This window comes from Talpa europaea (assembly GCF_964194135.1).
Source record: "Talpa europaea genome assembly, chromosome: 5".
Classification (NCBI taxonomy): domain Eukaryota; kingdom Metazoa; phylum Chordata; class Mammalia; order Eulipotyphla; family Talpidae; genus Talpa; species Talpa europaea.
In genome coordinates this window covers 50,574,221-50,601,844 of record NC_140071.1, presented here as the reverse complement: position 1 = coordinate 50,601,844, position 27,624 = coordinate 50,574,221, and the positions used below count along the sequence as shown (strand labels likewise).

Below are 27,624 nucleotides of genomic sequence, written 5' to 3'. Positions count from 1 at the left end.
CCCATTTTTTAACAAAGATATTTGTTTTTTTAGGATTTTAAAGGCTCTTTATATACTTTGGTAACTCTCTTTTTTCTGATGTTTATTTTACAAATAGTTTTTCCCTATATGTGACGTGTTTTCTCCTTTTCTTGACATTTTCTTTCATAGAGAAGTTTTTAATTTTAATGAAGTTCAGCTTATTAATCATTTCATTCATGACTTTGGTGTTGTATCTAAAAAGACATCATCATACCCTAGGTCATCCAGGTTTTCTCCTAGGAGCTTTATAGTTTTGCATTTTACTAGATTAAAAAATTTATTTGAAGACCATTCCATTATCTACTTTTGAGACATTAATATCAGTCTTACTACTCTTTTGAAGATAACATTAAAAGTTTGACTACCTTTAAAATGCTCTTTTTGTCAGCAGTTTCATATGCTGTAGCTGTAGACATTTATCCTCTTAGAGTTTATTGAGCTACTTGGATCTGTGATTTTGGTATGTTTTGTCAGTTTTGGAAAGTTCTCATCATTACCTCTGCAAATATTTCTTGTGACTTATTCTTTCTCTCTTTACACATTTTAGATTTTTTTTGCTTTGTCCTTTAATTTTCCATTCTTTTCTCTCCCTGAACTTTACTCTAGGATGGATTTTATTTTTCTTTATTTTTTTTTAAATTTTTCCCTCTTTTTCATCTCCAAAGATTTATTCATTTATGCATACAAGAGCTGGGGCACAGGCCCGAGATGCAGGGGGTGAGAGGACTCACCAGAGACAGATCGGGGAACAGAACAGGCAGACTGACTGAAACACACTGCTGAGGAGAGCAGTGGGCGAGACAGGAGTGGTCTGCTTCGCCATGTGGGCCACTCTCTGTCCGGCTGGGGATCGAACTCGTGCTGCAGAGGCTGCAGAACTGCCTGACAGTGCGGCGCCCAATCCCCTGCACCACCAGGGAGGCCCCTAGGATGGATTTTTTCTTACCTCTCTTCTAATTTACTAATTTTCGCAGAGTGGTATCAAATCTAGAAAACTCTATTTATTGTGATGTTACTTTTGGTGGTTTTATTTTTCAGCTGTAGAATTTACATTCTCAGATTTATTATGTTTTCCTACACTTGAAATAATTTCTAGTTCTCTACATAAATACTTGATTTAATCTGTCTACTTCAACATAATATGTTAAACTCAAGAGCCTAAACTTGATAATCAGTATTTGGTATATTGCTGATTTGTTCCCCCTGGTTTATCTCGTTTATATAAACCATCCATTTGGATCAAATATCAGGTTTGAAAAGTTATGGGTTGTAATGAAAAAAATATAAACTCATACCATAAGTCAGAAGGAAAAAGAAATATTGAGTGGCTTCACTTACAAGTGGAATATAGTGAAACTGAGCAGAGTGTCAGGAAAAAGACAAGACCAGTGAGCTGACCATAGATCTGTGGCATACAGCAAGGTAGGGGGAAGGAGAGAGGTTGGATCTGGGAAGGGAGGAGCACAAAGGACTACAGTGATGGCTCACGAGTGCAGTGGTGGTGGGAGAAGCACAAGGACCACACCTGAGGGGAGAAATCAAATATTGTACAAAAACGAACAATGACGTAAGAAAATAAAAATAAATTTAAAAAAAGAGAGAAGAATGTTATGGCTTACAGTCCCTTTGAGGGCTTGCCTATGTGTGGGTCATCCTTACTCCTTTGTTCCTACTCTTTGAGTCTCAAAGGGCCTGGGATTTCCCATGCTTCTCACCTTTGGCAGTTCTGAACTCTAGTTTTGTCTCTCTTATCCTGTGAAGTTTGAAAAGCTCTGTTCTACTTCTCAGTCTGAACTGCTTCTTCTGGATGCCCTAAGGGAAAAGCTACATTACAAATCTGACTCACTTCCATGGATAGTTATTAGATCTTGGCCTGCTGATTCTTAACCACCTCTTTATTTCCCCTGTGTCTTTTAGTCATCACCTTTCCTCCCCTCCCCATACTTTTCTAGTTTTCCTCATTGGGAGGTTTATAGATATCTGTTCACTATTACTGGAAATTTGAGCTACTTTTTTCTTGCTGTTGAATTTATCCAGAGATGCTAATGTTACTGTATTAACTTTTTTTTAGATTATCCAAGAATTATCCTTATAAAATAGTGTATTAAAAAGTAAATGTTTAAAGGAGTTGAAAAAAGTCAAATGTCAGGAGGCATTTGACTGTTAGTATTCCTGTAATACTTCCTTTTTGTTAGATGGCTGGTTTTGTGGGGATGGGGTTGGGGAAGAAGTTAGAGATAAGTTTAGTTTGCATAATTTGAGTTTGAGGTGATTAAGATATCTAAGTAGAGTTATGCTTGAGGCATTCAGATATTAAATAAGTGGTTTGAGAATAGCCAAAGCTCTCCTGAAAAAAAAAGAAGGGAATGGAGGCATCACACTCCCAGACTTCAAACTATACTACAAAGCCATAATCATCAAAACTGCATGATATTGGAACAAGAACAGACATACAGACCAATGGAATCGAATAGAAAATCCAGAAATAAACCCACAGATTTATGGTCAACTAATCTTTGACAAAGGAGCAAAGACTATGCATTGGAGCAAAGAAAGTTTGTTCAATAAATGGTGCTGGGAAAACTGGGTCGCTACATGCAAAAGAATGACGCTTGACCACTACCTCACACCATACACAAAAATCAACTCAAAATGGATTAAAGAACTAGACATAAGACCTGAAACCATAAAATATATAGAAGGAAATATAGGCGAAACACTACGTGATTTGCACATCAAAGACATCTTTACAGACACATCACCCAAAGCAGTGATAGTGAAGGCAAAGATAAACAGCTGGGACTACATCAAATTAAAGAGCTTCTGCACAGCAAAAGAGACAATAACAAAAACAAAGAGAAACCCCACCAACTGGGAGAACATTTTTGCACCCAACACTAATGATAAAGGACTGATCACAAAAATCTGCAAAGAGCTGATGAGACTCAACAACAACAAAGAAAATAATCCAGTCAAAAAATGGGCAGAAGAGCTAAAAAGAAACTTCTCTGAAGAGGAAATGCAAATGGCCAACAGGCATATGAAAAAATGTTCAACATCACTTGTCATCAGGGAAATGCAAATCAAAACTACCATGAGATACCATCTTACACCAGTGAGAATGGCACATATTAAAAAAACTAGCAACAACAAATGTTGGCGAGGGTGTGGAGAAAAAGGAACTCTCCTGCACTGTTGGTGGGAGTGCAAACTGGTCCAACCTCTGTGGAAAGCTGTGTGGAGATTTCTGGACCTACTAAACATAGAGCTTCCATATGATCCAGCAATTCCACTCCTAGGTATTTACCCAAAGGACACAGAAACATCCATTCCAAAGAACACCTGCACCCCTATGTTTATAGCAGCACTGTTTACAATAGCTAAGCTTTGGAAACAACCCAAATGCCCAAAAATAGATGACTGGATCAAGAAGATGTGGTACATATATACCATGGAATATTACTCAGCATTCAAAAAAGATAAACACATGCAATTTGCAGCAACATGGATGGCGCTGGAAGGGATCATGCTCAGCGAAATAAGCCAAAAAGAAAAAGAAAAATACCGGATGGTCTCACTCATAGCAGGAATCTAGAAAACTTAAATAAGGGACCAGGAAAATGAATAACTATAAGAAAGTGAAAATCAAAATCAACAAAAAACTATGAACCAGAGACACTTTTAGGGGGGCGGGGGCGGGAGGGGAGGGATTGGGGTCAGAATGGGGGGGCTGCAATTGTATGGGGAATATAACAATAAAATTTATTATCTAATAAAAATAAATAAATAAATAAGTGGTTTGATGTAGGAGCAGTGAGGGGCTCTGGATTTGGACATTAAAAGCAGAAAATTATTGTAGTTGAACCTGTCATTGTAAATGCTAAGGGCAATGGTAGTTGTAGACTTCCAGTATTAGGGATAACACTCTTATGGGCAGGGTAATTGCTGGCAAGGTAAGATATAAAAAAATTTTGTAGTAATAGTAGGTCAAGATAATGTATTTATTTCTAGGTTATCTATCTATGAAAATTACTTTTTAAATATATATTTAATGACTTTCGTTGATTTTTATAAAGCCTAAAATCCTATGTGCTCAATAGTAGCTACAGAAAATCAATATTCTGGTATGAAATATATAAACACTATATAGATTAGGCCCTGGAGTTCACAATCCTAGACTTAATAATAATTCATATTTAGTTTTGTGCAGACAATTTATATTGTCTATTGTTAAATGTGTAAAATAGTGAAATTGTGATGTTTAAGGAACAATTAAAAAGGCAGTATTAAATACAGATGACTTTCACACTGAATCAATTTATAGAGACAGAGAATACAAGAAACACACTCTTGTACTTACTTCTTATTTTTTTTTTTTAAAGATTTATTTATTTATACAAGAACCAGGGTACAGGCCAGATGTGCGGGAGGGTGAGAGGATTCACCAGAGACAGAGTGGGGAACAGAACAGGCAGACTGACAAAATACACTGCTGAGGGGAGCAGTGGGTGAGACAGGAGAGGTCTGCCTCACCATGTGGGATTCTCGCCAGCCAGCCCAGATCAAACCAGTGCGGACAGCTTCACAGTGTGGCACTCAACCGCCTACACTACCAAGGAAGCCCCTCTTTTACTTACCTGTTAAATAATCATTGGTAATAAAGAAAAGATTAGTGACTTTTAAGTTTTTTCTGCAATATAAATTATTCTAAGTCTATAGCAAATTAGTTCTTTAAGTAGATGTGCACAAAGATAGGCCAGGAATTCTGGATCATAGGCCTGTTTACTTTTTTTTTTTTAAAGCTTTATTTATTTATTTATACAAGCACTGGGTACAGTCAGAAGCACGGGAGGGTGAGAGAATTCACCAGAGCCAGAGCAGGGAGCAGAGCAGGCAGAAGGACCGAAGTGCACTGCTAAGGGGAGCAGCGGGCGGCAGGAGAGGTCTGCGCGCCATGTGGGACCCTCCTCCACTGGCCGGGGAGCAGCCGGGGATCGAACCAGCGCTGTAGAGGCTGCAGGCAGCTTCGCAACCCAGCGCTCAACTGCTGCGCCACCGGGGAGGACCAGGCCTGTTTACTTTTAACATATATTTGAGTTATTTTTTTCTTTCTTAGTTTTAATTGTGTTTTGATAACTTTGTTATTTGAGATATTATAATATGGAAATTTGATTTCACAGAGCTACTATCGAAGAGGCATACTCCAGGTCAATGACAAAACTAGCAAAATCTGCAAGCAATTACTCACAACTTGGGTGAGACTTTTTTTCAGTATTAATTTAGGTAAAATTCTTAAGACAAGTTCCCAGTAAGGCTATAATAATTGATAAATACTATAACAATGTATAATATACTTAAAATGTGTGTGTATGTATTCTTGACAGAAAATACAATTGAACTTGCTAAATCAGTTAATGCAAATGAGTAAATGAGCTTTCTTTTTCCCCCTTTGTTAAACTATGTAATCATTTGTAATTTTGAGGTTATAAATGTTACACACGTTAGTTTTCTGTAAGTTTATTTAAATTCTCTTGAATAGATCTTTGAAAACTTAAAGTAAATTTTATTAAAATGATTGAAACATATTAAACTATCTCATGATTAAATATTTCTCTTAAAAATTTGTGTTCAAGAAATGTGTTCTTTGAAAAAGGAATAATAAGATATATTTAAAATGAGATAATCTTATAGTCATAACACCTCTGGAAAGAATATTTGTATACTAATTTGAACCATAACAACTCTGAAGTACATATTCAAGATAATATAATTATCTAAAATTTCAGGAAAGGTTCTATTTTAGCTAAGATGTTAAAAAGTTGAACATTTATAAAGATTTTTATAGTGATACTCCGTAAAAGATTCCTTCTGGAATTTTTTTTTTCTGGGATTTTGATAATCTGAAGTCTGAAATTCTATGTGAAATTTTGTATAGGTATTAACTCATATTTTTCATGAAAAGGGCTTATATACCAGTTTCACATGTGGTTTTGTGATCAAAAAACTTGATCAATTATGACTGTTTTATGAAAGTATTTTCTATTGTGGTTGAGTTTGAATGAATTTAATTATCTTCCTACTTTGTGGCGTAAATAATGAGTTGGACTCTCAGTTATCCTTAGAGTAGTGACACTGTCTATTATATAAGTGTTCACAACCACAACTTAGAGGACCTTCTACAGCCCTGTGTAGTGATGGGAAAGCTGGAGAGGTCCCATTTCTTTCATTTAAAGGAAACTGGGGGGCTGGTAGTTGGCTATTTATTTTCCTTCCTCCAGTTCCTTTCCTTTCCCTCTCCCTTGCTTCAACTTCACTTTCCTTTTTTCATCTCTCACTTAACTTTTCTGGTGGTCTCCTATTTCTAAAGCCTTCATATAGACATGTATCTTTAAAAGCATAATTTCTTCTTTATTGACCACAGTAGAAAGGCCAGAGCTAACTTCAACAATGGCCTTGGTTTTATTATAGGAAATTCCACCCTAATCTTAGTTACCAGGAGGAAGATTAAAAAAAAAAATGGATTGACATCATCTGTGTTTCATGATAATAAAGTTATTGATATTTCTGTCTTTGGAATATGTGCTTTCATAAATAATAGTGATTTTTTTTTGTTAGTGTCATCTCAGGATAAATATTTAAAATATTAATGATTTTGTTTATTGATGCATATTTAGGCAAGACATTGAATATTATCTTTCTGTATTTAGTTGCATTCAGTCATATTTTGGATTTGTCAGTTTTCTTTCTTAGTGCTTATTATACACTGGTGTGTATTACTTGATTAGGAAAAAGTTGTATAACTTAACGTGTTAAAAATTGAATGATATTTTTAAAAAAAATCCAGTGATAGTTCAAAGTCCTTAAACCTACATATTTAAAGAAATCTTATGTTGAACATCCTTTCAGTGTAAAGAATCCTTTGATAATGTAAAGGGATACTCCCTTTTTATCTGCTTTGTGAAGCCTAAATTATCATGTAGCAGGTACACATGAAGTGACGTACATATATTTTGGTGCTGAGAAGATACCTTCCCCACTTAAAAATATCCATTTAACTATCTGCCAAATAAATACTGATTAGATTTTTAAGTGTGAGGAGAGACCTAATTAGAATAGTCCTACTCTTAAGTATTTTTCTAAAGAAACATGAACTTCTTTATTATGCTTAAAATGATCATTGCCAGTTAGCTTTCCTACAGAGTAGCAAATGTAATGTTGGCACAAGAGTACATGTTGGGATACGTAATTTCTTTTTCTGTCTCTTGCATAAGTGGTCATTGCTGCTATTTGTATTATTTTCTATTAGAAATATTATTGTAGAGTGTAAGCAAGTGTTATTGAAAGTACCTGAGGAAATACCTGAGGAAAAATAGGATAAAGTTACTTTATTATTTTCTGACAAATTATTGAAACTAATCACTGGCATCCTAAGTACTATCCAAGATAGAATACTGTAGTAAATCTAGGAAGTGCTTACTTGAACTGGCTGAAAATATTAAGTCCTCAATATTAAGAAAAAGTGGTAGGAAAGTATGTCATAAATCCTGTATTATGTAGTTGAAAAAGGAGAATCTTAGATTTGTTGAAGTACACTGATAAATACCCACGCAAAGGTTTCAGATAATAGTTCTAAAATAATTTTTTTTTTTTTTTTAAGATTTATTTTTATTGGGCCTCCCCAGTGGCGCAGCGGTTGAGCGCTGGGTTGCGAAGCTGCCTGCAGCCTCTGCAGCACCGGTTCGATCCCCGGCTGCTCCCCGGCCACCTGAGGAGGGTCCCACATGGCGCTCCCCGGCCACCTGAGGAGGGTCCCACATGGCGCGTGGACCTCTCCTGCCGCCCGCTGCTCCCCTCAGCAGTGTACTTCGGTCCTTCTGCCTGTTCTGCTCCCCGCTCTGGCTCTGGTGAATTCTCTCACCCTCCCGCACTTCTGACTGTGCCTAGTGCTTGTATAAATAAATAAATAAATCTTTAAAAAAAAAAAAAAAAAAAAAAAAAGATTTATTTTTATTTATTTATACAAGCACTGGGTACAGTCAGAAGCGTGGGAGGGTAAGAGAATTCACCAGAGCCAGAGCGGGGAGCACAGCAGGCAGACTGATGAAATACACTGCTGAGGGGAGCAGCGGGCGGCAGGAGAGGTCTGTGCGCCATGTGGGACCCTCCTCCGACAGCCGGGGAGCAGCCGGGGATTGAACCGGCACTGCACAGGCTGCAGGCAGCTTCGCAACCCAGTGCTCAACCGTTGCGCCACCAGGGGAGGTCCTAAAATAATTCTTATATAATTATTAATGATGAAGACACAGATCAGATGCCGATTTGACTTTTGCATATTTAAATTCAAAGGAACTTGTTTGTTTTCAATGAAGCATTTTTTTTTTTTTAAACAGAGAGGCTTTGTTTTTTTTAAGATTTATTTTATTTATACAAGAACTGAGGTACAGGCCAGATGTGCGGGAGGGTGAGAGGATTCACCAGAGAGAGAGCAGGAACAGAACAGGCAGACTGACTGAAATACACTGCTGAGTGGAGCAGCAGGTAAGACAGGAGGGGCCTGCTGCACCATGTGGCTTGCCGCGGCTGGCAGCTTTTGAATCTGCACTGCAGAGGCTGTAGACAGCTTCACAGCACTGCGCTCAACCACCTGCACCACCAGGGAGGCTCCAAAGCATTTTGTTATTAATACTTTTTTTTAAAGATTTATTTATTGATGCATAGAAGAACTGGGGTTTAGGCCAGAGGGAGGTAGAGAGAGGATTCACCAGACAGAGTGGGGAGCAGAACAGATAGATTTACTGAGATACACTGCTAAGGGGAACAATGGGTGAGACAGGAGAGGTCTATTCTCCCATATGTGGGTTGTCTCCCTGGTTGGCACTGAGACTTAACCCCTACACCACCAGGGAGGCCCTGATGAAACTTTTTTTTTTACAGATTATTTGTTTATGCATACAAGAACTGGGGTACAGGCCAGAGGTGTGGGAGGTGAGAGGATTCACCAGAGACAAAGTAGGGAGCAGAACAGGCAGACTGAAATACACTGCTGAGGAAGCAGCAGGCAAGTCAGGAGAGGTCTGCTGCGCCATGTGGGTAGCGCCCTGGCCAGGGATTGAACTCATGCTGCAGAGGCTCTGGTTAGCTTTATAGGTTGTCTTAACGCCCTTGCTCCACCAGGAAGGCCCTGATGAAACTTTTTAGATGGAATACTGAATAGACTAAAATTGAAATTTGATAGGTTTATATTTAATAGTAGACAATGATTAGAAAGGCTTCTGATACAAGTCCAAATAACTAAATAAACTCAGAAAATAATATGATTTAATTGAGAGAGAGCTGTGACCATACCTGAGATAGTTAACCCATTCTGTATACTGAGGTCCAAAAGTAAAAAATAAAGGTCAGTTTGTTGTAGAGCAACCCCGATACAAAACGGGGTGCCTGACTGTGGGTCCTCACCCGCGCGCTTAAAAGGACTTATCAATGCTCTACTGCAGGCACACGTGAAAGGTTAATAAAAGGTTTATTTACAAGGGAAGGAGAAATGAGGAAATGTACAGCTCTGGGAGAAAAGCGGGAGACAAAGTTTTAAATGAGTCCTACCCGATCCGCCGATCAGGAATCCCAAAATGGCGCTCTGAGAGCTGGCCGCCAGCCAGGAGCGGTGAAGCCGGGAGGCGAGCGATCGCGAGCCAGAGAGCCCAAGGCCCACGTGTTTTGTTTTTTATATCCAACCTGGCTGCCCAACTCCACCCTCAGGTCCCAGCCACCCTCCCCTTGGTGGTGATGGGATTTGTCTTCCCCAATGTCCTGATGGTTTTAGTCTGGAGTGGGGGTGGAGTCCACAAAGCCTGTATGGGATTAACTCAGGACATCACTTCCCCCTAACAAGTTTGTCAGTGATTTTATCTGTGATTTAATTTCACCTTTTGCCTAATTAAAATTGCTGAATTTAACATTGCTTTCATTGGTTCTTTTTTGGAACCTTAACTTTTATTTTAGTCATTATCCCTGTGTTTTCTTTCCCTTAGAACTTTTGCACCAGTGTGGGATGTGTTCAAAACATCTACGGAAAAATTAGCAAATTGTCACTTGGATCTTGTTAGAAAGTTACAAGAATTAATAAAAGAAGTTCAGAAGTATGGAGAAGAACAAGTAAAATCTCATAAAAAGGTACCAATTTTTTTTCTTGCTAAAGGATTAAGTGGTCAAATATTAGGTGTTTTAAGTTCAGTCATTTTGATGAATCATTTTATACCAAACAGACTAAAGAAGAAGTTGCAGGAACTCTGGAAGCTGTCCAAACCATCCAGACCATAACTCAGGCTCTCCAGAAATCCAAGGAAAATTACAATGCCAAGTGTGTAGAACAGGAACGTTTGAAAAAGGAAGGAGCTACACAAAGAGAAATAGAAAAGGTAATTGGAATAAAAATAATGTCTTTATGGTTTCAAAGCACTTTCACACACAACTCTGCATTTAATCTTCAAATATTCAAGAATGATCTCATTAAAGATGAAAACACTACCTCTGAATAGTAGTGATTTATTAAAGTGAAACAGATGTATTTTTCAAAATATGGTGTGGATGGTAAATAGATTAGCAAGTACATAAAATGGAATAATTTTATGTCATTGACACATTTGCTGGATATTTTGTAAGATAATGAGATTGAACAATGAGGTAAAATTTTTTTTGTGAGGTAACACTTTGATATATTTAGAAAGGCATAGATACTTGAAGATAATCTTTAAATATCTGTTGTGGGTGATTTATCAGTGACTTAGAACACATTTCTGCAGTAGTGTGGTAAACCACAACCCTTTTTTCCACTAGCTTTTTAATTGAAACTTAGGTTCCCCCCTCCCTTTCAAAACAGTTTAAACTAACCATTCACTTGTTTGATGTGGCATATTTCATTTAGGAATGAAGCATAGGAAGTGAAAGCATTTTAACATAATATAACTTTTTAAAGCATTTGAAATGTCCAGTAAAAGAAAACCAAGTTATAACTACAATTTTAAAAATTATGGAAATGTATATACATGGGCAAAAACTAGAAGACCGTGTATAAAAATCACAATCATTGATGGAATTAGAGTAATATATTTCCTTTAATGTTTATGCAGTAAATCAAAATTGGGAGAGGGAAGGAGATGAGGCACAGTAAGTTAACAATTTAAACACATTCTCTGTTCCAGCAGTTATGAATAAAATATAAAAAGGGAAAACAAAGTAACAGATTCCAAAAAAGAATATTATCTCAGTGAAACAGAAAAGGAACAGAAACCCAAAGTAGTAGCATGTAGAGATTGATTATGTAGGCATGCTGAACTCAAAGTCCAAGTTAAGCAAGGAATTTCTCTATTATGTAGTAAAGGAAACTAAATGTTCCCCACTCACTGCTTAAGTGAAACAGAAGTAAGTATGCAAAATATGTTCTCATTGCAGTAGTTCTGATTGTTATCTGATTGAAAGTACAGGTAGGGGGAAAAAGATTGATTGCTAACTAGGACTGAAGTTATTGGAAGTTGGGGTTCGGGGCATAGGAACACAATTCTGACTGAAATTAAGCCAAAGAACTCATTCATGACTGCCTTTTGGACATATCTCTACTTCTTAAAAGGAAGAAATTAGGGGCCTCCCTGGTGGCTCAGGCAGTTGAGTGCAGCACTGTGAAGCTGTCCACAGTCTCTGCAGTGTAGGTTGGATCCTGGCCGGCCAGGGAGATACCCACATGGTGCGGGAGACCTCTCCAGTCTCACTGCTCCCCTCAGCAGTGCTCCCCTCGGCAGTGTGAGTCGGCCATTCTGCCTGTTCTGTTCCCGCTCTGTCTCTGGTGAATCCTCTAACTCTCTCACATCTGGCCTGTACCCCGGTTTTTGTATAAATAAATAAATCTTTTAAAAAAAGGATGAAATTAAAAACCACCTTTAGAAGACTAATATTAAATTGCCTCTGTGAATTTGGTTTTTAGACCTGCAACAGTTTGATGTTTCAGTTCCCATTCCATTTTAAGACCATTTGAGGAAAGAGTAGTTGTGATTGCTGTCTGGAAATTTTTATTTGAGACATCCTGGTAAAATGAAAATGTAAGCAGTTGTGTAAATGTAAGGTATATAGTGTGTTACTTTGATACATTTATATATTGTAATGTGATCTTCCCTGTAGCTACATTTATTATGTTACATATTTCTACTGCAATATTGTTCTCTATATTCATTGTCCCATGAATTAGATCCCACAGTTTATTTACTACTCACTGCAAGTTTGTTCCCTTGAGCATCAGTCCTATCTCCCCACTTTCTGTTTCTTGGTAACCACCATTTTTATCTTGTTTTTTTATGAGTTTGACTTTTTTATTTTATATATGTGATATTATGCAGTACTTGTCTTTCTCTGACTTATCTCACTTAGGTAATGTGCTCAGGGGCTATTTATGTATTGTAAAAGGCAAAAATCCTTTTCATGAGTGAATAATATTTTTATATGTAGCATATCCTTTGTATACATTTATGTGTTGATAGACATAGAGATTGTTTCCCTATCTTAGCTATTATGAATAATGCTGAAATAGAGAATGGAGTGCCTATATTGTCATTTCCTTTGGGTATATACCTAATAGTGCAATTGCTGGATTATATGGTACTTCTATTTTTAATTTTTTTAGGAACCTTCATATTGTTTTTCATAGTGGTTAAAACAATTTACATTCCCACCAGCAGTGTGTAAGTGTGCCCTTTTCATTCCATCCTCTCCAGCACCCGCTGTCTCCTATCTTCTTGATGATAACCCCTTTAATGAGAGTGAAGTGATATCACAGTGGTTTTAACTTGTATTTCACTGATTATTAGTGATATTAAACATTTTTTCATGTGCCAGTTGACCATTTTATTATTATTTTTTAAAGATTTATTTATGCATACAAGAGCTGGGATACAGGCCAAAGATGCGGGGGGTGAGAGGACTCACCAGAGACAGTGGGGAACAGAACAGGCAGATTGACTGAAACACACTGCTGAGGGGAGCAGCGGGTGAGACAGAAGAGGTCTGCACCATGTGAGTTTCTCCCTGGCCGGCCAGGGATGTGCTGCAGAGGCTGTGGATTGCTTCATAGTGCGGTGCTTTAACCCCTTGTGCCACGAGGGAGGCCCCTGTTGACCATTTTTAAAAATGGTCCTTTTTAGGGCCTCCCCTGGTGGCTCAGCGGTTGAGCGCTGGGCTGCGAAGCTGCCTGCAGCCTCTGCAGCGCTGGTTCTTTCCCCTGCCACCGGCGAAGGTCCCACAAGGTGCGACAGACCTCTCCTGTCTCGCCTGCTGCTCCCCTCAGCAGTGTATTTCATCAGTCTGCCTGTTCTGTTCCCCGCTCTGGCTCTGGTAAATTCTCTCATCCTCCCGCGCTTCTGACTATACCCAGTGCTTGTATGAATAAATAAGTAAATCTTTTTTTTTTTTTAAAGATTTATTTCTTTATTTATACAAGCACTGGGTACAGTCAGAAGCGTGGGAGGGTGAAAGAATTCACCAGAGCCAGAGCAGGGAGCAGAGCAGGCAGAAGGACCGAAGTACACTGCTGAGGGGAGCAGCGGGCGGCAGGAGAGGTCTGCGCGCCATGTGGGACTCTCCTCCGGTGGCCGGGGAGCAACCGGGAATCGAACCGGCACTGCAGAGGCTGTAGGCAGCTTCGCAACCCAGCGCTCAACCACTACACCACCGGGGAGGCCCTAAATAAATAAATCTTTAAAAAAGAAAAAAAAAGGTCCTCTTTAAAAAAAAAAATGTGTACTTGGATTATTTGTAATTTTTGTTTTTATGTTGTGTGAGTTCTTTATATGTTTTAGATATTAACCCCTTATCTGATATGGTTTGTAAAAATTTTCTCTAATTCTGAAGGCTGTCTTTTCATTTTATTGATTGTTTCCTTTGTTGTACAGAAATTTTTTTTTTAAAGATTTTTTTTTTTAATTATGCATACAAGAACTGAGATGTAGGCCAGAGGTTTGAGGAGGTGAGAGGACTCACCAGAGACAGAGTGGGGAGCAGAGCAGGCACAGCTAATGAAATACACTGCTGAAGGGAACAGCAGGTGAGTTAGGTGAAGTCTGTCTCACCATGTGAGTTAGCTCCCTTGTGGGTAGGGGTCGAACTTGTGCTGCAGTGCCTGGCAATAACCTGATAGCACTGTGTCTTTAACCCCTGCACCACCAGTGGGGCCCACAAAATGATTATTTTGTTTACATTCTGGAATATATCATAGTTTTTCTATAAGGGATAATGTTCCTCTAGGCAGGAATTTATTATTTCTGCAATGTTATAAATTCTTTGTGAGTTGGAAACCATTATTGTATTGTCAGCAACATAGCATGTGTTTATTGGAAAGAAATCGTTATAGCAAAATGCTGTTTGAGTTATTCCTGTTAATTAGTACAATATAAATTAATTTTCAGTATAGACTGCAGACTAGATTCTTGTCTATTTCTTTTTTCTTTTTCTTTTTTTAAAGATTTATTTACTTATTTATTTATGCAAGCACTAGGTACAGTCAGAAGTGCGGGTGGGTGAGAGAATTCACCAGAGCCAGAGCGGAGAGCAGAGCAGGCAGACTGATGAAGTACACTGCTGAGGGGAGCAGCGGGCGGCAGGAGAGGTCTGCGCGCCATGTGGGACCCTCACCAGGCGGCCAGGGTTCGAACCGGCGCTGCAGAGGCCGCGGGCAGCTTTGCAACCCAGCGCTCAACCGCTGCGCCACCGGGAAGACCCTAGATTCTTGTCTTTTTCAATGGTTAATTCAAATATTTTTCTGATTGTTGGATCATGAAGTGATAGTTTGTGTGTAGTAGAAAATAAATGTTTTTCTTTCTGTAATGTGGTTATCACTATACTAGATATTATGAAGATTATTAAAAGTTAAATACATATGCTCTCTGATAATCATCCTTCTTTTGGGAGAGTTGAGACATATTCAGTAGTGCAGAACAAGAGATTAGAGAAAGATTTTAATGGTAAGTGTAGAAGGAAAGGTATCTTATTTTGTATAGAACATGTAAAAAACAGGAAAGATCCCATTAAGTACATTACTTTTGAAAGTGATTTAATCATTATGGTTATTTTTTTTTGTATTTTCAGTTTTATATTAATTTCTTTTCAAATTGTAGTTACCTCTAGGACTTATAATTCATGTCATTATGGGTAACAAACATTATTAGACAGTAGGCATCAGAGAAGAAGAGTAGATGTTGGGGTAAGGAACAAGTAAAGGAGGGGCTACCATCGAGACTGTGTTTTCCTAGACTATATCATTAAAAATCACTTTATGTACTGTAGGTTACTGATAGCTTTTGTACAGGCTGAAAATATAGGTAATTAGAAGAAGAAACTAAAATCTCTTGGCATAAAAATCTGAGAAGGGAACCCAGATAACCATGCCATTAATTGTTTGTAAAATAAATTCTAGCAGCTTTTCTGCATTTTCTGATTATCTGGATTTCTTGTGAAGGTACTTAATAAACTATAAATAAATACCTATCTCATGTAATTGTTATGTCTTTGAACAGGGCCAGGATGTTAGAGGAAGCATAGTAGTAGTAGTATAAAATACTGTTAAATGGCCAGACAATGGGAAAAGAGTAAAATAGAGGGAGCAAATTAGAAAATCATTAGTTTATATGTTTAGCCACTTGTTACAGGGATTGATAGGTCAGTAGAAATCTTTTTATATTATTTAATAGCAAAATATAATAATGTGTGTTCCTAATAGTGTTTCTCTTAGAAACCATAATATAAGCAGATACCATTTATTTTGTTGATTTAATTGTATGCCAGAGCCTGTTTCAAGCATTTTACATAAATGACATTTCATTACTGCCAAAGCTCTAAAAATAGATGGCATCAATCCCATTTTAGGAATGAGGAAACTATATGCAGCTGAGAGACAAGGTCAGATGCGTAGTAAGTGGCAGACCAGAATTTAAATCCAGTTTCTTTCTTAACTTTTAAAAAATATTTTAAGTTTTTAAATTTAATTTTTGGACACTATATGATTTTTTGCCTCAGGTGTGGTCACCAGAGTTCTCCCACCACTAAAGCACGCTTAGTCCATCACCATATTCCTTTGTGCTTTTCCAAAACTCTCTGCTTTCACCCCTTGCCATTCCCTCTTGTCTGCCTCATATCTGTGGTCAGCTTTCAAAGTTTGTTTTTGTCTGATCCTTTGTTTAATTTTTCTGTATTCCACATATAAGTGAAACCCTCTGATTTCTTAAGGCTCCCAAGCCGGTTTTCTTTACACTCTAAGATAAAGTGGTATCCTATATTCTTTATTTAGGAAGACAGGAATGCATAGAATGTATATATTTAATGTAATATTTGCAATTATATTTTAGTGAGTACAGAGTTGCCTTTTAAGAGAGGACTATCCCAAACTTCCAGGTCAACCCAATTTTCCATTTCAAATATTATTCTTAGACTCCTAAACATAACTGTAGATAATTCATATTAGTTCTGATTGGCTCTACGCAAATTCCCTGTTTTCAGGCTTTACTTGGCCCTCAGTGGCTCCTAGTAATACTTTTACTCATCCTATTATTACTTATTGCATTCCCCACAAATACAGTTTGAAACTTCATTTTTCTGAAGCTTCTCACCTTACCCTATTCTTCACTCTTAGCAGACCATTCCTTTCTTCAAGAAAATGGATATCTTTTGTATCTTGAAATTCTGTAGCTTCTCTTTTTTATCTTTATTTTTATTTATTTTATTTTTTTTAAAGATTTGTTTATTTATTTATACAAGCACTGGGTACAGTCAGAAGCACGGGAGGGTGAGAGAATTCACCAGAGCCAGAGCGGGGAGCAGAGCAGGCAGAGGGACCAAAGTACACTGGTGAGGGGAGCAGCGGGCGGCAGGGGAGGTCTGCGCACCATGCGGGACCCTCCTCCGGTGGCCGTGGAGCAGCCGGGGATCGAACTGGCACCACAGAGGCTGTGGGCAGCTTCGCAACCCAGCGCTCAACTGCTGTGCCACCAGGGAGGCCCTCTTTTTTATCTTTAAACTCTTACTTACTTAAACACTTTTCCCTCCCCCCAGTTCCTTATTGTCCAAATTGATCAGTCCTTTGAGAATGGTCTAGTTTTTTGATAAACCATGTGTCTGCCTCCACCCACAGATTACACATAATCTTTCCCTTTCCTGAATGTGTAGCTTTCATAGAATTTATCTTGACTTCTGTGACTTTATCACTTTCTACTAATTTATGGCTGTTATAGATTATATCTTTTCATGAAGTCCTTGAAGAAAAAATCCTTACATAGTTTGTCTTCAGGTTCTTTACCACCTAATACGTATTAAGTTGTTTTAAATAAGTAGTTAATGAAGCTAGAACTAAAATAATGCTGTAACAGTTTTTAAAAATAGAAATCTTGAAAAACTAGGTAGTGAATAAAAAAATAGGTTTACTGGAATGTAATGGGAACAGAAGCAGCAAGGGGAAAACCAGTTTACTCAGCTGTTGAACTAGCTTTAGACACTAATCCAACATTAAATGTGTATGTTCTAAGGAGAGGAAAGAAGACTCCCAGTTGTAGGAGAGTCACATTTTTGCACAGTGAATTTTTAATAACACTGTACTATTAAAATGTGATTATATGATCTTATTGTGGCTTATGGAATGAAAGCATTTTAACTTTTTCTGCTTCTGTCAGAAAGAAGAATTGGCATTTAATTTCTGCATTACTGTGTGACTATAACAAAAAATATTACTAAAGAAGATTTGAAAAAAGATGTTCAAGTTTGTTTATGCTGTATGGAACTCAGCATGGTTCTCATTCCTTAAAATGCATTGTAATTTACCATTTCACATTAACATACCAGAAAAAGTGATTGTTTAAATTTTTTTTTTCTTTTACAGGCAGCTGTTAAATCTAAGAAAGCAACAGATACCTATAAACTCTATGTGGAAAAATATGCTTTAGCAAAAGCTGATTTTGAACAGAAAATGTCAGAAACAGCTCAGGTTGGTATTTCATATCTAAAATAATACTTGTGTTTACTGATAAAGAATAGGTTATTCTGCATATAGCTTTTTAATATTAGAAGCGTCTAATTTTTTTTTAGTAGAAGAACTGGGGTTAGGCCAGAGTTGCGTGGAGTGAGAGCATTCACCAGAGACAGAGTGGGGAGCAAAACAGGCAGATTTTACTGAAATATGTTGCTAAGGGGATCAAACTCAGGCTGTAGTGGTGATAGCACTGAGACTTAACCCCTAGGCAACTAGGCCAGCACCGTATTAGAAATGTTCAAATGCATAATGTCAATTTTTTTAAAAAGATTTATTTATTTATGGGGTACAAGTCATAATGTGGGGGGTGAGAGGACTCACCAGAGACAGAGTGGGTAGCAGAACAGGCGGATTGACTGAAATACACGCTGAGGGGAGCAGTGGGCGAGTCAGGAGAGATCTGCTGCACCATGTGGATAGCTCCCTGGCCAGGGATTGAACTTGTGCTGCAGTGGCTATGGACAACTTCATAGGTTGTGTCTTAACCCCTTGTGCCACCAGGGAGGCCCCATGATCCCAGTGTTTTTAATACTGCTTTGAAAATACACATCTTGATTTAGAGTTTGAGTACCAAGATGAAGTACTTACATCATAATTATAAAAAAATTATAAGCAATTATTAAGATAGATCAGAAGAGTCTGTTTAAAGAGAATTGGAGAACATGGTACTAATTGGCATCATTATGTATGGATTTGAAAATTGACTTCTTAAGAAGAAAACTGGAAATGACGCAGTGCTAAGAATATAGCAGTTAACGAAATCACATCTTTGCTCTCATAGAGCTTCCATTTTAGTCAGAGAAAATAAACAGTAAAAAAAAATCTGGTTCCCTGGGAGAACTTTTTTGCACACAACACTCATGATAAAGGACTGATCATAAAAATCTGCAAAGAGCTGATGAGACTCAACAAAAACAAAGAAAATACTCCAGACAAAAAATGGGCAGAAGAGATAAAAAGAAACTTCTCTGAAGAGGAAATGCAAATGGCCAACAGGCATATGAAAAAAATGTTCAACATCACTTGTAATCAGGGAAATGCAAATCAAAACTACCATGAGATACCATCTTATACCGGTGAGAATGGTACATATTAAGAAAACTAGCAACAACAAATTTTGGCGAGGTTGTGGAGAAAAAGGAACTCTCCTGCACTGTTGGTGGGAGTGCAAACTAGTCCAGCCACTACGGAGAGCTGTGTGGAGATTTCTGGACCTACATTAATTTTTTTAGTTGATGTGTAACCGTGATACTTTTAAATAAAGATGATAGCATGCCATGCTAGTGTTTGTGTGTTTTTCTAACCCCTGTGCCGCCTTTGTCTCTGTCACCACATACAACTGCAGAACAGGTTGACTGCTGTTTGTTTTTTAGATTTATTTATTTATGCACACAAGAACTGGGGTGTAGGCCAGGGTTGTGGGGGTTGGGGTGAGAGGATTCACCAGAGACAGAATGGGGAGCAGAACAAGCGCACTGACTGAAATACACTGCTGACGGGAGCAGCAGGCGCGACAGGAGAGGTCTGCTGTGCCATGCGAGTCACCTCCCTGGCTGGGGATCGAACTCATGCTGCAGTAGTTGCAGATTGCTTCAGAGTACTGATGCTTAACCCCTTGCGCCACCAGGGAGGCCCCTGACTATTGTATTTTAACAGAGTAGGCTTTAATTAGGATTATTTAGAAGTGAACTCCATTTTCCTTTTATTTCAGGTCTAGCAGACTCATCCAGTCAGGGAAAGGAACATGTCAGTTAAAGAGAATTCATATTTGGGTGTCAGGATTTGTATTTACTAGTGAGAAAAGAAACTGAGTCCCTGAGGTAAAAGAGGTTAGAACTTACTTGGAGTATTTGTGATCTGATTTTTATAATTTGGGTTGAGTATAAGCATGATTAAAATTGTGTCTTATTTTTATGCCTGAACTTTTTGCAACTGTTAGTTGATGACACTTTAAAACCTTGAAACCAGATGGAAATTTTGTTTACTTTAAACAGTTAGATGGCTAGTTCAAGAAACCTTTGGGATTGACTTAAGCTGTACCTACAGATAAGAACTTGATTTAGGGTTATTTTTTTGTATCTCTGGTGGTTAACAAGGTTGCATTTTTTAAAACTAATGTAACAAAACACAGTTAAACAGTGAATGTTTAAATGAAGGGGGAAAAATCTAGTTGATTTGTTCAGTTTGCTCCATTTATTTATATTTGAACTTTTGAGATTACATTTTCATTGTTGAATTGCTCTGAGCTCAGTGACTACTTTTGAAGAATTGTGATATTTACCAATGATTCCCCACGAAGAAAGCCAACACAATTTCAAAATTGCATTTGAATCATGCTTTGAGTTTCTCTATGGCTTCCTGCTTCAAGATATTTCTAAATAATGAAGGCTCTGCTTTATTTATTGTATTTGTTTCAAAAGATATTGAGAAGGCACCGTTTTCTTGGAATTAGGGGTCACCCATGTGAAATTTGTAGCTGGATTTGGGTTTATGAGAAAATGTCTTGTCCACTAAATTGCAGGTATTTAAGCTGAAGGGGACATTTTGTAGTATGAAATAAAATAGAATCATGCTTCTGAATATGCCTCAGTTCTAAGAACAATTCAGGATCTTGAAATACTGATATTCTCATTGAGTTGTTCAAAATTAGTCAGCGATGAACACTTTTATAAACTCTGCCATTCCTTGTGAGTAAAATTGATTTAATTATGTAGACTATTATAGTATTGCTGCCCAAATTGATTTTGCCAGTATTGATTTTTTTTAAACTTCATGCCCTTTACACAAATAATGGATATAATTATTTAGCTTAGTAATTTCTGATCATGCATAGTGATTTCTGATCATGTACTTGAGTGCTGAAGGAATTTGGCCAATAAATAAGGGGCCTCCCTCATACTTATTTGGTGCAGGGGTTAAAGTCTCATCATGGTCAAGCTATTGCCAGACACTACAAGAGATCTATCCCTGGCCAGGGAGCTAACTAACCCACATGGTGCAGCAGACCTCTCCTGTCCTAGCTGCTGCTCCCCTCAGCAGTGTATTTTAGTAGATCCTCCTGATCTGCTCCCCACTCTGTCTCTGGTGAATCTCCACTCCCTCCTCCCCTCATCCCGCAACTCTAGCCTATACTCTAGTTATTGTATGCATAAGTATATAAAAATAAATATTTAAAATAAATAAAGAATGAGGAAATTAATTTGATTAAACAAACCAGGAAGGTATAACCAGGCACTTTTGCCTGAGGCACATTTCTTAGAATTAACTATAATTTTAAAAAAAGGTTAAGTAGGTTTGTGTAATAAAATGACTAGAGTATTTTGTCTGAAAATGACTACTTCAGCATTTCCCAAATCCTATTTTGAGGAATATTTTCTATGACATATTAATAGATAGAGAAGAAAAACAAAAAGGGGTATGCGGTCAAAGAAACTTGGAAAACACTGGGTTGAGCAGGATGAAATAATTTTGTTTCAGTGTTTTTCAGCGTTTTAAATGTTTACTGTGAAACCAAGTCTAGCACTGGTTTTGTTTCTGGAGGATAAATATCAGAATTAACTTTTTCCAAACAACATTTTCATCTCTTTCCACCCCTATCTGTGATTTATAATTTGAAATTGTTCCTCAGGTGATCTGATAACAGGCCCATGTCAAGTTGAGGACTGCAGAGATAGCTTATGCCAGCTTTCCCAATTTCTTTGACCACAGATTACCTCTCTTGGGAACTGTATATGAAATTTCAAGAATTAGAAAACATTTTGAGAGTGTAGAAGCTAGATTAGTAAGCCTTCAAAGGTAAATTATAGTTTTTGCTCTGCCAACAAGTTTTTCACTTTTTAGAACATTTCCCTTGGCTTTTGTAACGCTGTTCTCTTCTGAGGGGCCTCCCAATTTTCTGACCCTGATTACAGATTTTAATTTTCAGTATCTTCAAACACTGATAGATTTCATATTTTCCTAAGAAATAGCATAACAAAAACCTAACTTTTTTTATTTTAACATTTATCATTTTTTACATTTTTAGATACTGTTTGCTTCCCCCCACCCCTCAGATTGAGTCCCCATAGAATTTCCTTCCCCAAGGCACCCAGGCACCATCACCACAGTCCTCTGTGCGCCTCCCTCCCTCCCTCTCATCTCTCTCCTTCTTCCTCCCCTGCAGTATGTCTCTGGTTTATAATTGTCTGTTTTTGCTTTGTTGTGTTTTGTACTGTTATATTTTTTACATTGATGTCTTATATTCCTGTTATAAGTGAAACCATCCGATATTTTTTTTTTCCTTCTGGCTTATTTCACTGAGCATACTTCCTTTTAGCTCCATCCACGTTGCTGCGAATGGCATGAGTTTATCTTTTTTTGATGGCTGAATAATATTCCATTGTGTATATATACCACATCTTCTTGATCCAGTCATCTATTTTTGGGCATTTGGGTTGTTTCCAGGTTTTACCTATTGTAAATAGTGCTGCAATAAACATAGGTGTACAGGTGCTCTTTTGAATCAATGTTTTTGTGTCCATTGGGTAGATCCCTAGTAGTGGAATTGCTGAATCGTATGGTAGCTCCCTTTTTAGTAGACTGAGGAACCTCCAGGCAGCTTTCCATAGTGGTTGGACCAGTTTGCACTCCCACCAGCAATTGTAGGAGAGTTCCTTTTTCACCACATCCTCACAAACATTTGTTATTGCTTGTTTTTTTGATATATGCCATTCTTACTGGTATAAGGTTGGTATCTCAGTGTTACAAAAACCTAACTTCTTTTTTTTTAAATAAATTTTATTTTTATGTTCCCCATACAATTGCAACCCCCTTATTTTGACCCCAATCCCTCCCCTCCCCGCCCCCACCCCACCATAGAGTGTCTCTGGTTCATAGTTTTTTGTTGATTTTGATTTTCACTTTCTTAAAGTTCTTCATTTTCCTGGTCCCTTATTTAAGTTTTCTAGATTCCTGCTATGAGCGATACCATCCGGTATTTTTCTCTTTCTTTCTGGCTTATTTCGCTGAGCATGATCCCTTCCAGCGCCATCCATGTTGCTGCAAATTGCATGTGTTTATCTTTTTTGAATGCTGAGTAATATTCCATGGTGTATATGTACCACATCTTCTTGATCCAGTCATCTATTTTTGGGCATTTGGGTTGTTTCCAAAGCTAAGCTAGTGCAAACAGTGCTGCTATAAACATAGGGGTACAGGTGTTCTTTGGAATTGATGTTTCTGTGTCCTTTGGGTAAATACCTAGGAGTGGAATTGCTGGATCATATGGAAGCTTGATGTTTAGTAAGTCCAGAAATCTCCACACAGCTCTCTGTAGTGGCTGGACCAGTTTGCACTCCCACCAACAGTGCAGGAGAGTTCCTTTTTCTCCACATCCTCGCCAACATTTGTTGTTGCTAGTTTTTTTAATATGTGCCATTCTCACTCGTGTAAGACGATATCTCATGGTAGCTTTGATTTGCATTTCCCTGATGACAAGTGATGTTGAACATTTTTTCATATGCCTGTTGGCCATTTGCATTTCCTCTTCAGAGAAGTTTCTTTTTAGCTCTTCTGCCCATTTTTTGACTGGATTATTTTCTTTGTTTCTGTTGAGTCTCATCAGCTCTTTGCAGATTTTTGTGATCAGTCCCTTATCATTAGTGTTGTGTGCAAAAATGTTCTCCCAGTCGGTGGGGTTTCTCTTTGTTTTTGTTATTGTCTCTTTTGCTGTGCAGAAGCTCTTTAATTTGATGTAGTCCCAGCTGTTGATCTTTGCCTTCACTATCACTGCTTTGGGTGATGTGTCTGTAAAGATGTCTTTGATGTGCATATCACATAGTGCAAAAACCTAACTTCTTACACTTATGTTTCACTATGTCTAGGAGCATTTGTCTAGAAACATTGTTAAGCATTATGTAAAATAAACATTATGTAATAATGGTAACTTGCTAAGTTTGGTTAGCTATATTTGAGATGACTTTGATTTCAGAATGTGTATGTGTATATATGTGTAACTTTTTATATTTGCTACCCAGAAATTTCAAGATATTGAAGAAACTCATCTCATTCATATAAAGGAAATTATAGAATCCTTGTCAAATGCTATAAAGGAAATTCATTTGCAAATAGGCCAGGTAAAATTTTACTTTCATTGAGCTGATTCGTGAAAATTTTATGTTTACTTATGACTCTAAAAAATTCAAAACTCATAATACTGATTTTTTTCAGAGAAAGAATTTGTACTTAACATGTATTAAATAGAAAGAACATTTCACTGAATACTAATAATTTAAATTTTAAAATCAGTGATGTCAGTCTTTATGTTAGAATTCTGAAGATACCCATTCTTGAAAATTTCTTTGGTAAAGTTACACTATTTTTAAATTTGGAACAGTAGCTTTAGTAGCTTTCTTGAACTTGTACTTAGAAATTTTCCAAAAATACAAGGTTTAATAGAGACAGTTTGGGGTGTATTGAAATACTAATTTATTACTAAAAAGCTAAAACTTTTTATTGCCTGTATACATTATATTTCTCATAAGAGTTATTTCTCTAAAAGATTTAAAAATGGGAATAGGAAATCACTTTGATGCTGAGACTGTGAGGCCAAATACTAGGGCTCATGTAAACAGTAGATGGTAGTCATAAATCTGCTAACATTGTAAATTAAGCAGCAGAGCTTTGTAATATTATAAATTAGGTAAATAGAAAGTTGTAAAAGACTCTGAATCAAAATACACATATTTTGATGTAATGAATTTTAGTTTCTTATAGGAGATTTGTTTGAAATATAGTAAGAATATTTATGGAAAAAGAAAAAATTGTCTTTATCTCATCTTAATAGGTTCATGAAGAATTTATAAATAACATGGCTAATACTACAGTTGAAAGCTTGATACAGAAATTTGCTGAGTCAAAAGGCACTGGGAAAGAAAGACCTGGTAAGATGATGAACTCTGCAAGGAAACTTATCAGATTTCCCATCCAGCAACACATGTACTTAGTGTATTTGCCTTTAAATTCCAAAACTGCAAAGTGATGGTTGAGGAATACCTAAAAATCTGTATAAAATCTCATGCATTTACTTTGTGTCTGATGATCTGTTGATGATTTTTGTTTTGACCTCTAGAGCTTAATAATTTAGTATAAGTGAGTTGGTTATTATAACCTTTACTAAATTAGTATATTGCAATTTGTTTATATCTTTGAGAGTAGAGTTAGCTACAGAGGGCCATTTTAATAAGAGAAAAAGTGGAGAGAATACTGAGCCCTCAGAGGAATGAGGTCAACATAGAACCCTTCTTAACATGTAATGATGTTCTTTCACATATGTATTTAACAAATATATTGAGTGTTAACACTATTTCAGCACTGTTTTAGACACTGGGGATTCACCAGTGAACAAGTGAATACTGAAATCCTGATTTCTATTTTATGAACAAATGATTATAGGTATACTGAATGTTACCTTTTTTAAAAAAAAAAAAAAGATTATTTATTTATATAAGCACTGGGTACAGTCAGAAGCGCAGGAGGGTGAGAGAATTCACCAGAGCCAGAGTGGGGAACAGAACAGGCAGACTTGATGAAATACACTGCTGAGGGGAGCAGCGGGTGCGGCAGGAGGGCTCTGTTGCGCCATGTGGGACCCTCGCGCCAGTGGCTGGGGATTGAACCGGCGCTGCAGAGGCTGCAGGCAGCTTCGCAGCCCAGCGCTCAACCGCTGTGCCACCAGGAGAGGCCCTGAATCTTAGCTTTAATAAGCACGTTATGATACATGAAATGTAATAAGTAGCCTAATCCCTTCCCCAGCTCAGCACATCTATAGTCTTCCATATTTCTTGTTCTTGCAAGGTACTTGTTTCGCTTTACAAGTAAAAATAATTCACTTTGTTAGAGATGTTAAAGTTATAGTTTAGAATTCATGAAAATGAATACATGATTTGTAGCGGTCTGGAAGCCATTTTTCTTCTATATAGTTCATGGAATTATGACTTGAAACCACAGTCATCTTCACTTTTTTCATCCCACATTTCAAATCTTATTGATTCAGTTGTTTGGTGTTCTCTTTGCACTTTTCCATCCCTGTTACTTCTATCAAAAATGCCAAACAATTTTATCCTTTTTTTTCGGTGGTGGTGGTGGGCATTGTTGCTGTCTGTCTTAAATTGTGCATTGGTGAAGAAAAGTTTGATCTTTGACTATACTGTGTATAGACAGTATAGATTTCATTGAAAAAAAGGGTATATAATGGTATATAATGGATATATAATTAGGATGTTAAAGAGATTGAAATGGATGGATTGTTGTTAGGAAAGCCGTGGTGATCAAATAGTTACTAATTGTGTTCATAGTTTAGTGAGCCCTTACTCTGTGCATTGTACTGTGTCAACCAATTTGCACGTATACTTTGATCTTTAATAACTCTTTCAATAGGTACTATTATTCCCATTTTACAGATGTGGGAAATATTGAGATGTTAAATGATTGCCTGTGCTAGTACATAGAAAAGCTGAATTCTTGAACCAGTGCCCCATACTTTAGAGAAATTAAAGTATAACTGAATAATTTTACATTTGTGGAAAGAATGAGTACCTTGAGATCCATGACTATAGAATGGCGCAAAGCCTAAATTTCTTTACAAAGAGATTAAATTGTAAATTATGAGATTGGGTAAAAAAAATTTGGGGCAGCAGCTATGTGCTGCTATGATTATGTAGGTGTTTCTCTTCATCAACCTTCTCCTTTCACAAAGCCACAGAGCAGCTCTCCTCCCAAGGCTGTCCTCCTGGGACTATGCAGGTCCCTCTTTTAACAAACCTATCCCTTTCGGGGGCATCGCTTTCTGCCTGTTTGTGTCTATGCAAGTGTCCTTTACTCTTCTCTCTCCTTTTATAATAAATCAGCCCTTTTGGGTATAAAAAAATTGGGGGAACAAATAGAATTTTTTTAAAGATTTATTTATTCATGCGTACAAGAACCGGGGTACAGGCCAGATGTCCGGGAGGGTGACAGGATTCACCAGAGACAGAGCAGGAACAGAACAGGCAGACTGACTGAAATAAATGCACTGCTGAGGGGAGCAGTGGGCAAGGCAGAGGTCTTCTGCTCCATGTGGGTATCTCTCCAGCCAGCTGTGATCGAACCCACACTGCAGAGCCTGTGGACAGCTTCATAGCACTGCGCTTAACCGCCTGCACCACCAGGGAGGCCCCAACAAATAGAATTTTTAAATAGAGCATTTAAAAGTACTGATAGAAATCTAAAAAAGTCTAATACATTGTGTCATTATCAGTATCCTGGCTGTGACATTATACTGTAGCTTTGCAAAATATTAGTATAGGAAACTGGGCAAAGTATATGAAGAATCTCCCTGTTTTGTTTTTTTTTAAGATTTATTTATTTATTTATTTATACAAGCATTGGGTACAGTCAGAAGCGCGGGAGGGTGAGAGAATTCACCAGAGCCAGAGCAGGGAGCAGAACAGTCAGAAGGACTGAAGTACACTGCTGAGGGGAGCAGCGGGCGTGGCAGGAGAGGTCTGCGCACCATGTGGGACCCTCGCCGTTGG

The 27,624-nt window shown here is 37.6% G+C and overlaps 1 protein-coding gene across 1 annotated transcript in view; it reads left to right on the top strand.

Moving 5' to 3' along the window:
* Nucleotides 1-27,624, top strand: part of FCHO2 (FCH and mu domain containing endocytic adaptor 2) — a gene marked incomplete at both ends in the record, with an annotated part of 107,976 nt that overhangs the window by 22,213 nt on the left and 58,139 nt on the right. The window contains 6 exons of the mRNA XM_084232941.1: nucleotides 5,202-5,276; nucleotides 10,050-10,191; nucleotides 10,284-10,436; nucleotides 17,924-18,028; nucleotides 24,088-24,186; nucleotides 24,897-24,993. Of these exons, the coding sequence (XP_084089067.1) occupies nucleotides 5,202-5,276; nucleotides 10,050-10,191; nucleotides 10,284-10,436; nucleotides 17,924-18,028; nucleotides 24,088-24,186; nucleotides 24,897-24,993 (671 nt within the window). The remainder of the gene's footprint in view (nucleotides 1-5,201; nucleotides 5,277-10,049; nucleotides 10,192-10,283; nucleotides 10,437-17,923; nucleotides 18,029-24,087; nucleotides 24,187-24,896; nucleotides 24,994-27,624) is intronic.